The following is a 16,113-nucleotide window of genomic DNA, read 5'->3' on the forward strand; positions in this document are numbered from 1 at the left end:
GTATATATATGACGAAGCTACGGAGTAAATATGCTAAGTTAATGTATGTTCAGTATTGTTATATACAGTGGTACAAGTATGAGTACACTATGGTAGTAAATCATACTAGCCAGTGGTTTAACTAATAAGAGTATATGGAATATATACAGATAAAGTATATAAAGTGCGTGCAGTGTGGGTATCTATACGGATATACAGTACATGCAGGTATATACAGTACATACTGTATATACAGATATACATGTATATACAGTGAATACAGAAAAGGTCAGAGAGTAAAAAGAAAGAGAGGAAATAGTTAGGAAGGCAAAGAGAAATGAAGAGAGAAACAGAGAGGTTAGAAAAGAAATGTGGTTAAAAGTCTTAAATCAGTTTTGAGAAGTTTGTGTTGATTTGTATCACACGGTAGGCTACTTACTGTGGGCAATTTAGATTAGATTAGATTAGATTAAAATGTATTGTCATTATACAGCACAAGTACAACAAAAATAAGTTTGGCATCCAACCAGAGTGCAAATGTAACAGTAAAGTGCAATAGTAATATACAATGTACAGGCGATTGACTGGGTATAAAATATATAAATTAGTACTACTAGGTGTAGTGCTAATCAGATGTATGTACTGTACAGAGTTGTAATACCAATATGTAGTGATACAGGTATAAAGACAGTATGGTCATAGTCATACTGGGCCAGCAGCATAACTAGTAAGAGTAGGTAGGGATATGTACAATTTCAGACAAAATACAATAATTTTTATATATATATATGAGTATTATTAATGAATGAAATTCAAATGATTATTACAGCCATAAACATTATTCTATCCCAATCTGACAAACCTTGTATCGGCGCCTAGTACATTGGCTGTTATTGTGCCAAGAAGTCGGTTTTCCATTGCTATGTTCATACTAGTCCAATGGGACCTAATGAGGTGTCTTGAGAGTATCAGCAGTGAGGAGATCCTATATAAACAGTGTGTTTGTAGCTTAGCAATGACAGCTTCCCTCAGCCACAGCTGGTTCCCAATATAGGACCAAAACAGGACTCACTGAAGCGTATTATTTCGCAAATATTATGTTACAAGTTTGCAGGCAGTCAGTGTAAAAAATAATTGTGAGAGTGTTTTGTAGCAAATCTACCTTCACAACAGAGAACATTACACCTCACACACATGCATGTATTGTATAGTATACACAGCAGACACATGCACTCCAATGTAATCCAATATTTTATTTTATAAATATCCTCAAACTAAATCCTCAATTTGAATAAAGTGATTAATCTGATTAAATTAGTTTTATATAAATCAACTTTCTTTAATGAATATAACTCATCAGTTTCGTCAACATAAATAATCGAATAAGGGCACGGTTGGTACAAAAGTGAGCAACGTCTTGATGGAGCGCCGAGTGCCAAGCGGATGCAAATAGGCTACATCATGATACATGTTTTATTTAAATTTGTATGACGAGTCATATACTATAATAGTGTATAATACTATAATATTAGTGTAGCCTAATCTTTATCTGCAACTGTTAAGAAAAATCCCATTGGTTTAAACAGAATGAATAGACGCACCAATTTTTTTTATATACCCGGTATATAAAAGATATATATTATCTTTTTTAAATAATTTTTTTTAAATTCGAATGTTGATTTAGAATTCGAATGTCAACCTTATGAACGAAGCTTCGAAGCTTTGAACTATTCGGTACAGCCCTATATACTACATTGTCTCTGCCTCCCCCCCACATTCTTCTCCTACCACCCCTCTCTAATCCCGCCCTCCCCTCCTCTCTCCCTTGTAGTATCCTCCATGGTAATTGACAGATTGATCCAATCTTCCACATGAGTCTGATGTCTACTCTCCATGCCTCTCATCCACTCCTGAAGCCATCTCTGACCAAAATCACATCTTTTACAATATCAATATCATTATCAAACCTTTATTTAAAACTGAACCTGCGAATTCATCCTGGTAAATGGGAAATGGCTGCTTTTTTCATATAGCGCTTTTATCCAAAGCGCTTTACAATTTGTTACTCACAATTTACCCATTCACTCACACATTCACTCACACATTCACTCACACATTCACACACCGACGTCGGAGGCAACCATGCAAGGTGCCAACCTGCTCATCGGGAGCAATTAGGGGTTAAGTGTCTTTCTCAAGGACACATCGACACGCCCGGGAGGAGTGGGAATCGAACCGGGAACCTCCAGATTGCCAGACGACTGCTCTACCTCCTGAGCAACGTGAGAAGGATCCGCCCCTTCCTGACAAAAGATGCCACCCATCTCATCCTGCAATGAACAGTCGTGTCACACCTCGACTATTGCAACGTTCTGCTAGATGGTCTACTGGCTCGGGCCACCAAGGAGCTTCAACTCATGCTTGATCTCCAACCTACCGAGTCAGCCCACGTCACCCCACTTCCCAGAAAGCTGCACTGGCATCCCGTTGCTGTACAAATTTGCTTCAAGGTTCTTGACCTGACATTTCATGCAACAAAGGGAATGGCTCCCTTCTACCGCCGGTCAATGGTCTCTAACTACACACCCTCAAGATCCCTACGCTCTGCATCTTCTAACTACACACCCTCAAGACCCCTACGCTCTGCATCTTCTAACTACACACCCTCAAGACCCCTACGCTCTGCATCTTCTAACTACACACCCTCAAGACCCCTATTCTCTGCATCTTCTAACCACACACCCTCAAGACCCCTTTGCTCTGCATCTTCTAACTACACACCCTCAAGACCACTACACTCTGCATCTTCTAACTACACACCCTCAAGACCCCTACACTCTGCATCTTCTAACTACACACCCTCAAGACCACTACGCTCTGCATCTTCTAACTACACACCCTCAAGACCCCTATTCTCTGCATCTTCTAACCACACACCCTCAAGACCCCTTTGCTCTGCATCTTCTAACTACACACCCTCAAGACCCCTACGCTCTGCATCTTCTAACTACACACCCTCAAGACCCCTATGCTCTGCATCTTCTAACTACACACCCTCAACACCCCTACACTCTGCATCTTCTATCTGCACACCCTCAAGACCCCTACGCTCTGCATCTTCTAACTACACACCCTCAAGACCCCTATGCTCTGCATCTTCTAACTACACACCCTCAATACCCCTATTCTCTGCATCTTCTAACTACACACCCTCAAGACCCCTTTGCTCTGCATCTTCTAACTAAACACCCTCAAGACCCCTATGCTCTGCATCTTCTAACTACACACCCTCAAGACCCCTACGCTCTGCATCTTCTAACTATACACCCTCAAGACCCCTACGCTCTGCATCTTCTAACTACACACCCTCAAGACCCCTACGCTCTGCATCTTCTAACTACACACCCTCAAGACCCCTACGCTCTGCATCTTCTAACTACACACCCTCAAGACCCCTACGCTCTGCATTTTCTAACTACACACCCTAAAACCCCTACGCTCTGCATCTTCTAACTACACACCCTCAAGACCCCTACTGTACTGACTGTACTCCCGTCGTTCCACATGTTCTCTGTGGTTGAGCTGCTGTTGTTCTTGGGTCCGTCGTTGCAAACAAACCCTCTGGAGTGATTATCGCTCGCTTGGTGCAGTTTGAGGAGTAGCTGAGTGCCATTTTAATATTTGATGTTTAGCAGGTAATAAAACTGCATCATGGTGACACAATGAAAAAAACCTATAAAGAATATAAATATTGTCTAGCTCTAAGCCAGTGTGGTAGAAACTCCTTCCCCCCTAATCCTATACCTTTGTCTCCCACCTCGACAGCCTGTCTATCTAATCCTATACCTTTGTCTCCCACCTCGACAGCCTGTCTATCTACCTACCCTCCCCCATCCCCCATTAACCCCCACTACAACCCTCCTTCCGGTCAACTTTCCCCGGCCCCTCCCTTTGAGTTACCTGGCCGGCCCCACCCCTTCTATCATGTATACAGATCGACGCACACAATGAATATGGGAGTTCATTCTGGGGTCCCCAGGCCAGGGATTTCGGGTTGGGTCCTCTTAAGTCTAACTCCTGTTTTACCTAATAAATTTGTAACAACCAACTATTTGACCAGCAAATGATTGCCTCCGACATCCACGACACCTGCCTCTCTGTCCTCAAACCAGTCACCAGAATGTGGCGATGGAAGATTCTTTGGAGGACGGTGAACAGGTAAATAGTTTTCCCCTAAAAGTAATACACAGATGGGATGCATATTTATCACTGTGCTAAAATGGGGATACCATCGCCTTTCATCCCGTTTCAGATTGTCCCCACGGGCACATATGTTCCTTCAAGGAAGAAGAATGTAATAAGTTATTCAGTTGACGCACTGGGGCTTAGAATGTAAGAACAAAGCCGTACATGTTTTGCAGTAGGATGACCGAAGCAAGACAAGTCCCAATACTGCAAGAGACTGTAGACTCTATGGTACCCATTTAAAACCTACTGTATAATACCTACCATATAATACCTGCTATATAATATCCAAAATGTATATGACCGTCAATCTGATATTTTTTTTTTAATGATCTACCTTCCAAAATGAAAAAGAAAAACAGATGTGAGGTTGTAATCCGACAGCAATGACCTCAACACTTTAAAACGTGCTCCGGTGCGGAAAAGTATGGAAAAGTGCTTGACAAACTAGCTGTGGTGGAAGAAGTACACAGTACCTTTATCTCTTAACAGGCCGATGTTGAGGACGATTTGCCCACCGGCACTTTGGCTACCTCTACTGGCTCAGGTGTGCATACTTTTTAATACAGCCCCATCCGTTGCCTGTCGATAGCCCTTTCAGGTGACAAAATCCGTTCAGTGGTTCTCGAGTTACATGCCGGTATGTAAGGCATGCGCGAAGTACACGGTATTGCGCAAATACCACTCCCGACTCTTGGGGCTCTAGTTCCGTCAATCATTTGGCGATCTCAAAAATTATTGGACAGGGTTGTAGCCGTTGAGTGTGGCTTTCCAATGATTCCAATGACATGGGGATGTATACATCAGGGATCTAGGTAAAAAGTCACGAGTGAAAACAGGAAGAGAAAAACAGCAGAATAAATTGAAGTATATGAGGAAATAGGAACCAGGAACGCTACACAGTTTACAAAAGTCGCTCCTAATCACTCATTTCTGAACGGATTTCTATGAGATTTGGACATGTATTACACAATACTTCAGGCTATGGACCCAGGGTGTCGTTTCAGCCATGAGAATTTCTGGAGAAATACTACTTCCGGACTACTAACAACTACAGAAAAACGTGAGTAACACGTTCTACAACTCAAGTTCAGACCTATGTTACTCTATTTCATTAGCACTAAAAGTGAATTTTCTTTATTGTATCATTATCTTCAGAATGTCATCTTTCAAAAGAGATCAGGCTCATGCATGTGCTATAAGTAGAAAGTATAGTGTTTTGGTTTGCAAAGAAAGTATGCAGTCCTCAAAAACGAAAACTAAAATGGACAATTTTGGGGGTGCCTGTTAAGAGGTTAAGTAAAAATACCCAGATAAATTAGTACTCTGGTAAAAGTAAAAGTCCTCCATTCAAAAAAGTTAAAGTACGCATTCTACATGATGTTTGTGTATTCTAGTGCTTGGGAGCATTCTATCATTGAACCATTTACCTCTAACGGTTATGTTAAAGTGGTATGTGGTCCATACTGCTCCGATTATGTCGTCTTGAAGTTGACAGGCTTTAAATGTGAAAGTATATAATCTTCATACATTTTTGCCATGTTTTCTATGCAAAATCTTTTTCTTCAAAGTAACTAATAACCGATAAATGCTCAGATAAATGTAGTGGAGTAAAAAGTACAATATTTCCTTTGAAATGAGTAAAAGTATAAAGTTCCCAAAAATGAAAAGTACAAGTAGCTCCGAATTGTACTTAAGTACAGTACTTGAGTAAAACTACTTAGTTACTTTCCACCACTGCAAACTAGTTTTTGATTGACTGGTTGAGGCAGTAACCCGACTTCCCCAGTCCCTGCCTCCTGTAGAGCAGAAAATGTATGTCGACACAGAGAACTCTCCGGGAGATGAAAGCAGTCGACAAGTGGGAGCTGTTGCCAGGTTGTTTGTTCCGTTTGTTCTGTGTTTTGCCCTGGTTATCCTCAGACATGCTAATGAGAGTGGGCCGCTCACCGGAAAATTGACAGATCAGCATAAGAATAGCAGTCTTACAGAAACATAAAACACACACAAGTGCACGTAATGCGCATATATGAATTCACACACATGCATGGGAAGTGGGAACACACATAAACACGCATGTACATGTATGAATATGCACGCATACACTCAACTGCACTTTCTCCCTCACAAGCACACACATTTGCACATTTATGTGTGTTATGTTGTTCTGTGTCCGGATGGGGTGAGCAGGGCATAACAGGGTCAGTGAGATGGAGAGAAGAGAGGGGGAGCTCTGTGTGTGAGAGAGAGAGAGAGAGAGAGAGAAAGTGAGAGAGCGAGAGAGAGAGAGAGAAAGAGAGCGAGAGAGAGAGCGAGACTGTAGAGCAAGACAAAGAATGACTAAGGAAATGTTTGTGTGTGTGTGTGTCTCTCCTTGGCAAAGAGAAGAGCACAGAAGAACTTCTGACTCAAGAGTGTTTGAGAGCAGCCAGCTGAGAGTGGCATTGTGCGTGCGCGCGTGCGCGTGTGTGTGCTCGTGCGTGCGTGTGTGTGGCATTGTGCAAGTGTCAATAGGAGCCTGGTGATTATCAGTCCTATTCAGACCCTCAGACAGTAAACATGCACAGACACAGATACATTAGTACACACACACACACTCTCACATAGCACGCAGCATGGGCTCGGTCTAGATTATATAAAAGATCAATTGTGATCCCGCATTGCATCACTTCAATTAAAAGCCCAACTCTGATTAGAAACCAAGGTGATGAGTCAGGCATTAAACCTGTGTCACAGTGTATTTTCCCTAGAACCAGGTGTCATGAGTTAAAAACAGAGCAAAACTAACGAGCTTGCTAACGAGCTGGATACTGGATACTTTCAGTTCCAGTATTAAACTAGGAATGCACGATATTCAGAGGGAATTTTTTTCTGATATTGATATACAGTATTACATGCCATGTTAGATCATATTATACACTGAAAGTGTAAATATTAATTTGACACTCAAATATTTTAAGAAACCGTTTCGAGACGAATTTGGCTTAATATTTGTTTTCTATAATCAAACTAGAAAACAAACGTACATCATGATTCACAGTAAATAAAAACCAGGAATGATAAATATTTATTATGTCCCAGCTCTAGTTCAAACAGTTAAACTAAACGCTTGGCAATGCTTGATTTTTGTATATGGTCTGTTGAACCATATATTGTTCACTAAACAATATAGGAGATCAATAAAGGAATATCTTATCTTAATGCAAACTAAAACTAAGGTAATAATATTACTATATCACATAACTAAGATAATAATATTACTATATCACATATTTTTGTCTGTCAATTATCCTTAAGAACACAAATCGAATATGTATAGGCTGAAATGAGGCAGATTTGAATGAAATTTGAATATTAGCGATAAAATGCACATAAGTTATTTCCGCTTTGAAGTAGTAAAATGCATTACGTTCATTGTGCGTTGTATTTGCTATTATGGGTATCATTAGGCATTGGGCTGTGCTGTGTAACATGTATTGGCTTGTATTGCAGCTGCACATTTCTCCAAAACCACAAAAAGGAACAAGAAGCAATGATGTGTTTTCAGTTCATCTCATATAAAAAAGTACATGTTTTTTAATACATTAGGGGTGTAACGGTACACAAAAAAAACACCGTTTGGTATGTACAGTACCTCAGTTTTGAAGTCACGGTTCGGTACGGGTTTCCGGTACAGTGGGGGGAAATTTGGCTTTTCATGTTCCACTCAGGGGTGATGTACTGTAGTGTGCAGTAACTGTTAAGTAGGGCTGTCAATGAATATTCTATATTCAAATGTATAATTGAAGATTAGGCTATATTAGATTGTGAAAAAAACAGCCCCCGGTGGGCGTGGGCCAGAATGCGCTGCATGACGGATAGGAGACACACAACGTCATTGAGCTGAAGAATGTGCCAACAAATGAACAGTGAGCAGCCACGGTCACTAAGCCCTAGTCTAGATAGCTCTACTGGGCAAACTGAAGGGACTGGACAGCATCCAGTGAATGTTTTCACATTCAATCAGCAATCACCTTCCTTCTGCTGATGAGCTGTGTTCACTGATGGAAATGTAAAAATAACAAAAAAACAACAAATAATAAATAATCGTCTCATTCATTCTCTGTCACCACCAACATGACCACAACCACCACCACAACCACCACCATGACCATGACCACAACCACTGGGTATGAAACCAGAGCCTGAACCACATTTCTCCCCACCCCGAATTATAGAAGAACTCCTATAGTGAACACTGGAGGAGGAGAAGGAGGAGAGGAGGAAGTGGGCAAGGAAAAGGAGAAAAATAATAATAATAAGAAGAAGAAGAAGAAGAAGAAGAAGAAGAAGAAGAAGAAGAAGAAGAAGAAGAAGAAGAAGAAGAAGAAGAAGAAGAAGAAGAAGAAGAAGAAGAAGAAGAAGAAGAAGAAGAAGAAGAAGAAGAAGAAGAAGAAGAAGAAGAAGAAGAAGAAGAAGAAGAAGAAGAAGAAGAAGAAGAAGAAGAAGAAGAAGAAGAAGAAGAAGAAGAAGAAGAAGAAGAAGAAGAAGAAGAAGAAGAAAAAGAAGAAGAAGAAGAAGAAGAAGAAGAAGAAGCAGCAGCAAGAGAATGAGTAAAAGGAGGAGAAGAAGAATAATTAGAAGAGGAAGAGGAGGAAGGAGACTCTTACTCTTGTAGGATCTTGCTGTCTGTGGTCTGAGGGAAGCCAAAGTCCATCACCTCATCCATCAGCTCATACACCGTCACAAAGTTATCACGGATACTCTCCTCCTCCAACTCCTTAAAATACTCCTTAAAGACCTACACACACAAAAGCAACTATCAATAAAGATGTGATTGATTTAATTTATTATGAAGTCCTTCATTTATGAACAGGAAGTAATGTGTGTGTGTGCATGTGCATGTGCATGTGCGTGCGTGTGTGTGTGTGTGTGTGTGTAAACGGCTGAGAAAGTCCCATGTGCACACCTGTACTATTTTGTAGAGGAAGGAGTAGACCAGAGCAGCGTTGGCATTCTTCTTGGTTATGGCGACCACTGAGAAAGGACTGTTAGGGAATCACAACATGATATTTCTATAATATAGAAATTAAGATTAACACATAGAATTGGTTTTAAATCCGACGGGAATGGTTTGTGATATGATGTGATTGGAGAGACTCTGATAGCTCCTTGCGCCTCAGAAATTATGTAGATATGATATGATCATGATATAACATAATCTATGGCTGTCCTCGACTAAAGAAAATCGTACAAGTCTACAAAAAATCTACCACAATATATATTATGTATACTACTATTATTAGGGATGCTCGATATTGGCTTTTTTACCGATACCGATATTCCGATATTGTCCAACTCTTAATTTCCGATACCGATATCAACCGATATCAACCGATACCGATATATGCAGGGTTTCCCACCCCAAAAAACGGAATAATTTCAGGTAACTAATCATTTCACTGGATATATATATAACAAATATTGTTATTGTTTTTTTCTTTTTTTAAACCGATACCGATATTTTCCGATATCACATTTTACTGCCGATATCGGCCGATAATATCGGTCGGCCGATAATATCGGACATCCCTAATTATTATTATTGATTGAATTCTTCCCTTCTACTATTATTACTATATTCAACTAGTATTATTATTATGATTACAATATAGTACTAGTACTATACCAGGGTTTCCCATTAATTACCTAGACTGTGGCGGCCCGCCACATTTGTATAATGAACCAAAATCTTTTTGAGATTCAACAGATTGAGAAACACATCTGATCCATCTCTGTGAGACTTCTCCATGAGTTGTTGTTTTGCACTGTGAAAGGCCCTCTCTGCCAACCCGTTAAGATTGTGAGTATTCAGGGCTGCTAGTTGTATGAGTGAAGTCCCACTGAGCAGAAAAGTCCTTAAAGCGCTGACTAGTGAACTGTCTGCCGTTGTCCGATATGAGAGTGTGGGGCGCCTCATGAACCGCAAAGTGTCTCTTGAGCTTTGTGATGACTGTTGCAGAGGTGATATCATACAGTCGATCAATCTTATACCAGCCTGAATATGAGTCCACTAGCACCAATGTACTAATAGTATACTAGTACTATACTAATACTACTATTATTATATTTTCCGTAATTTTCATGTGGACAGGCCAAAACAGAGAAAACACTGTTTCCGTGGACATGGGATCAACTATTTGGACAACAAACAATTGTGATGCTATTGTTATACTTTAGTTTAATAAAGTAAAGTTTAGATGTGAAATTGTCTCATTTCAGGGTATTTTCTCACTTACATATGAACAGGTGAATAGTTAAAGGACCACACCAGTCTTTTTGACATGTGGGCTCAGTCATTCTTGCCTCGATACAAAGATCCTTGTGCCATTATTTCTTTCACAACATTTTACTGTTACTTAAAGGAACATGCCAACCTTTTGGGAAATTAGCTTATTTGCCATTTACCCTGGAGTTAGACAAGCAGATTGAAGGTATTTGACAGTAAATTAATGAATTTAATTCGGCCTTATAAAGATTCATTGTCCTTAAGCGTCTATGGATGAATCTCACCCATTGGAAATTTACTGGGAAACCCCTTATCTGAGATTATTCAGAACACCTGCGCTCCCATCTCAAGCCGTATAGTGAACCATTGTTCCTCAAGGCTCTCAAAAGCCTGAGAACCTTATTAGACCCAGATCGGACTGGATCTCAGGGCCGTTTTGACTGGGTGAGGTTGAACTCAACTGACGCAACACATGACGAACATCACCGCCTTTTGGGCGTGAACCAACATTACCTCACCGTTATATTAATCAATCAGAGGTCAGTACGTATGAAAAGTGAAACTACTTCATGGGAGGAGTTTACATGTATAAAATCTGCTGTCTGTCACTGCTCATCATTCCATCTGCACTGCATTCCATCTGTGGACCTCCTGCGTTAGACCACTTGCGGTGGAATCCTTTACTTGTGTGACTTAGAATAAATCATCCTTTGTTATATTCTGAAATCTGACTTCGTCTCAATCCTTATAATCAAATTGATCCACCTGTGTGTTATCTTCTACCTTTGTCCTACCGTTGCAGAAATCAACCAACACGCTTTTAGAGGTTCTTTCAATATACATACCCTTTTCTTCTCTGTGCATGCATTAGGCTTAGGGAACAGCCGCACCGTCAGCCTAGGTTAGCGTAATTTTGTCAGTTGTATTTGGAGTGTATTTCGTGACTGTTGGGAACTAGGATACACTGGCACACCTACTTCCATTGAATGACGCTAAGCTAGGCTAACGGTGCAGCTGTTCCCTAAGCCTAACGCAATGCATGCACAGAGAAGAAATGGGTATGTATCTGCTTGTCTAACTCCAGGGTAGATGGCAAATAAGCTCATTTGCCAAAAAGTTGGCGTGTTCCTTTAAAATGTGTTATTTCTGCCGATTCACCACTACCATTGGCCTCAAGTACATCTGAATATGTGTGGAGCAACTTTTCAGAGGAAAAACGCACCTTTGAAAAGACACATTTTCAGATCTGAACTACTAGATTATGGAAAAAGAATGGCACAGTGATTTATCTATCAAGAAGTAAAAAAGACTGGTATGGTCCTTTAAAGAACTTGCAGGTTTTGTATGGTCTTTTAATTTCAGATTACGCTTGTAAAGCAATTAGAGTACAGCACCAAAACATCAGAATATACAGGTACTGCTGCCCAAATTTTGGAGCTAAAACGGTTAATCAATTTATAGACGCATTGTCACAGAGTAACCCTGTCTGAAGCCTAGTAAGCCGATTATCTCTCCTGGCCAAGAAACCTTTTCTTTGGATGATCGGTAGATGTTTGGCAAAGAACCAGGTTTTTCATATCTATCTGCAGATAACAACATCAACATAGGAGCTAACATTGCTTAGGCATAATCATAATCATCATCATTAACATCAATGTGAAAAAAACGGCTTAAAAGGATCAATCTGGTGTAATTTTTTTTTTTTGTATTCATTTATTTATTATTATTGCAACAGGATCCAATGACTTCCCGGATGCAAACCAGGCAGAGATTGGAAAATGTGAAAGGCATCAGATGGATTTGACTTTCCGCAGGAAAGATGATGGCAATATTAAGAACCATTTAAAATGACACCGGCGTGATCCCTTACATAGACGGAGCGAGGCCAAGCGACTAGGGATGGGTACCGAATTCGGTACTTTTAAAAGGTACTTACCGAAACACGTCGGTACTACAGAGTATCGATTCACGTGAGATACCGCTTAAAAAATTCTTTCACGCGCACAATATACACTTACCTAGGATTTGACTTGATTCAACAACAAAGCAGTCGGGGCAATGGCAAGCCGAAAACGGTCGAAAGTGTGGTTATTTGAAGTTTGGGTACCGGTATCGATTCACAGGTACCAGTACCGTATCGGTTCAAATGTGAAAGGTACCCATCCCTACAAGCGACACTTTCCTACATCCTGAATTATAGTCTGAACTAATATTTCCAAGGGCAGCGTTTGTCCCTCCGCCTTCCTGCGCTACCCCGTATATACGATACTTCCTGTGTGCGGGAGGATACGGTAGAGGTTTCTGTGCTTGATCCACAGGAAGTGGCAGGAGCCGTGGGCGACGAGCGGCGTGATCTCTGCGTCCTCCTCTCTCTCATTCAGGATGGGCAGGAAGTGGTCGATCTCATTCATGTCCATATTCCCCATGTAGTTACGGCAGATCAGCACCTACACACACACACGAGATGGCATGAAATAAAGTCAGAACAGCAGATCAGCAGCACCTACACATACAGTACAGCAGTGTTTCCCACAGGATTTTCAGAGACTATGGGGGGTGAACCTCTGACCCTCTAGGGGGGTCCGGGGGCATGCCCCCCCGTAATTCTTATTTTCTTGGTACATTTAAAAGTTAAATGCATCAATCTGGTGCACTTTGAGAGCAAAATAAAGAGGCTAGATCTATGAACTTTGTGCTCAAAACACAAAATCGACTAGACTAGTGCTTCCCAATCCTCTCCTCGAAGCACCCCAGCCGTTCAATGTATTTGTTAAATTCCACCACCAGCACACCTGATTCAACTTAACTACCGGTAGCCCTTTATTAGTTGAATCAGGTGTGCTGGTGGTGGAATTTAACAAATACATGGAACGGCTGGGGTGTCTCGAGGAGAGGTTTGGGAACCACTGGACTAGAGCATACATTTGAGCCATCAAAGAAATTAAGCAAAAGTGGTTACCTGTGTTGAACTGGTTTATTTTTTAGAAAATAAAAAAATAGTGGATTACTATTACGACTACTACCACTGCCAATACTACTGATACATCCCTAATGGCAAACTTTATATAAAAAAAAAAATAGTACAAAAAAAAAAGTTTTATTTTGTATTATTAACCCATTCTCTGCCGGAGCTTATATCCATCGCTGTTTGATCTCTGCCAGCGCTATTTGTCTATGGAGATGTTCACCTTCTTTGCAGGTGCTAAATTGACATTACTATGGCCCATTAAACATCAATTATCTATCGTTCAGGATGTAGGAACATTTTACTTTTTCATTCACACATTCATACAAAAATACCGTCTAGAGTATAAATATGTTTTTATCGTTTTCTGCAGTATTTCCTAGAATGTGAGATATAGACATAAATGCATATATTAGATTATCAAATGCCGTTTGACACCGATGAACGTTATATAAAAAATTTCAACTGTACATGGTCCTAGACGTTATGACTTATCATCTGCGGGTGAACGGAGGGGGGGGGGGTCGTTTATAATTCCGTGGCCGACGTTAAATCATTTATGTAGTATGGGTGATATATTGATCAGAGCAGTTTGTATGGATAATAATAAACAAACAGGCTGAAAGTAACGTCAGCCTCCTCTTACCGTTGGGCGATCACACTGGCGCAAACAGATCCCAGTTATGTGATGTTGATCGAGGTGATCCAGTTCTGGTTTGTATAATACTAATATACATCCAAATCATGTTGTTTATTGAGTTATGGCAACGGATCGATATCCACAGTGTCTGGATTGAGTCCCGGGAGCGATAACGAGTGGCCGGATGGAATAGGGGACGGACCAAGCACTTCCGGCCACTTCCGGTTTGGCAACTCGTCGATCGGCCACGAGGTGGCGGTATTGAAGCGTTGCAGAGTTGAGCGGAGTCCTACAGCACCACTGCACCAGCCAAGACTCCGTGGGTGAAATGTGAATACCATGACGAAAATATGAAATATTGAAGAAAATATTAAGACGCCTTACTTAATCATTGGCAGATTGGCAGATTACGCATGGCGGAGAATGACGTGTTAACACGTCATCGGCGGATAATGGGTTAACCATTTTTTTTGGTTCATTATACAACTGTGGCGGGACCGCCACAGTCTAGGTAATTAATGGGAAACCCTGGTACAGTATGACATGAGGGAACAGTCAAAACAGCAGATCAGCACCTACACATACTGTACAGTATGACATGAAGGAACAGTCAGAACAGCAGATCAGCACACATACTGTACTACAGTTAGAGCTGCCGCGATAACCGCATTACCGCGGTATCGCTGTTGCATCACGCTCACCGCAGAGTTAGGCTGAATACCGCGTCACCGCTGTTTTTTATCATAATAATAAAGTTGGCTTGCGGCTTGCGGCTCTGCAGATATACCCTACTCGGTTCCAAGCGACCCTATTGGGTAGAAGTGGTACCAGAAAAGTCATGTGAAACATTGCAGACCACTGACTGGTCAGAAGAGAGACATGTCACACTTTGTAGCCTCTGAACAAAAACAGAACGCCGGCGCCGCCATCTTTACTGCCTCGCTAAGGATGCATTTCATTCAGGATTTGTTTGCGTCTTTGCGACAGAACCAAGTGCAATAAACAAAAAAGAATGGATTCACTGTGTATTCTGCCTTATTTATTGATGAAACAAAACCGACATCAACCCAATTTACCACCGAGCGGAGAGTTTAGTGTCACAACAAGATCGCTGATGTGTTAAGTTTGTTGTTGTAATATTAGCCTAATACTACCGTCAGCCGATATACACGAGAGGTAACGTTAAACCCGGGTTTGCTTGGTAGAATACACAATGAGAGGTAACGTTAGCTTTGGCAGAATAGACGCAACGAGAGTCTGGTTAATGTTGTTATTGATTGATTGATTGATTGAAACTGTGTTAAACTCTGGCTTGCTGCAAGCCCTCGGACATCTATGCCCACGGAGCTTTCAGTGTACACAAACGAGCGGCCCCGCCTGCATCCCCACACGGAGACAAACGGAGTAGTACCTGGCTGCAGTGGAAAAGGAACGAAGTACCAGGTGCCTAAAGCGGGTCGAGTCGAGTAGGTACTATGCAGTGGAAAAGCGCCATTAGACTAGAGGCAGGCTATAAGAGTAGACTACTAAAAAAAAAAAAAAATGCATTCAAACTTTTTTTTTTTGTGCGCACTGTGCGGTAATAACCGCGGCGGTAGGAAATATTTCGCAAATTCGTGCGGTAAGGAAAATATCAATACCGCGGCAGCTCTAACTACAGTATGACATGAAGGAACAGTCAGAACAGCAGATCAGCACCTACACATACAGTACAGTATGACATAAAGGAACAGTCAGAACAGCAGATCGGAGGGCGGTCGGGTGGCGTAGCGGAGATTGCGCTCGTCACCAATGCAAGAGGCTGCGGTCTCGACTCCCGGAGTCAGCATTGCCCTGCGGCTTGGGCCGGTCGTCATACTAGGGCTGGGCGATTAATCAATTTTTCTATTAATTCGAATTAATGATCTAGGACGATTTAAAAAAAAAAATCGATTTTCAAAAAAAATTTAAAGTAAATTTTTCGATTACAATCGGAAATCGGATTTAAAAAAAAAATAATCAGAGATTTTATTTTTA

General features: G+C 41.1%; 1 protein-coding gene across 1 annotated transcript in view; it reads right to left on the bottom strand.

The window, feature by feature from the left end:
- ap1m3 (adaptor related protein complex 1 subunit mu 3) overlaps positions 1-16,113 on the bottom strand; it is a 112,578-nt gene that overhangs the window by 46,001 nt on the left and 50,464 nt on the right. Inside the window, exons 2-4 of the mRNA XM_084310026.1 lie at positions 12,783-12,939; positions 9,173-9,240; positions 8,874-9,004 (exon numbers count right to left, since the gene is read on the bottom strand). Coding sequence (XP_084166152.1) covers positions 8,874-9,004; positions 9,173-9,240; positions 12,783-12,939 — 356 coding nt within the window. The remainder of the gene's footprint in view (positions 1-8,873; positions 9,005-9,172; positions 9,241-12,782; positions 12,940-16,113) is intronic.

This window comes from Notolepis coatsorum (assembly GCF_963971535.1).
Source record: "Notolepis coatsorum genome assembly, chromosome: 3".
Classification (NCBI taxonomy): domain Eukaryota; kingdom Metazoa; phylum Chordata; class Actinopteri; order Aulopiformes; family Paralepididae; genus Notolepis; species Notolepis coatsorum.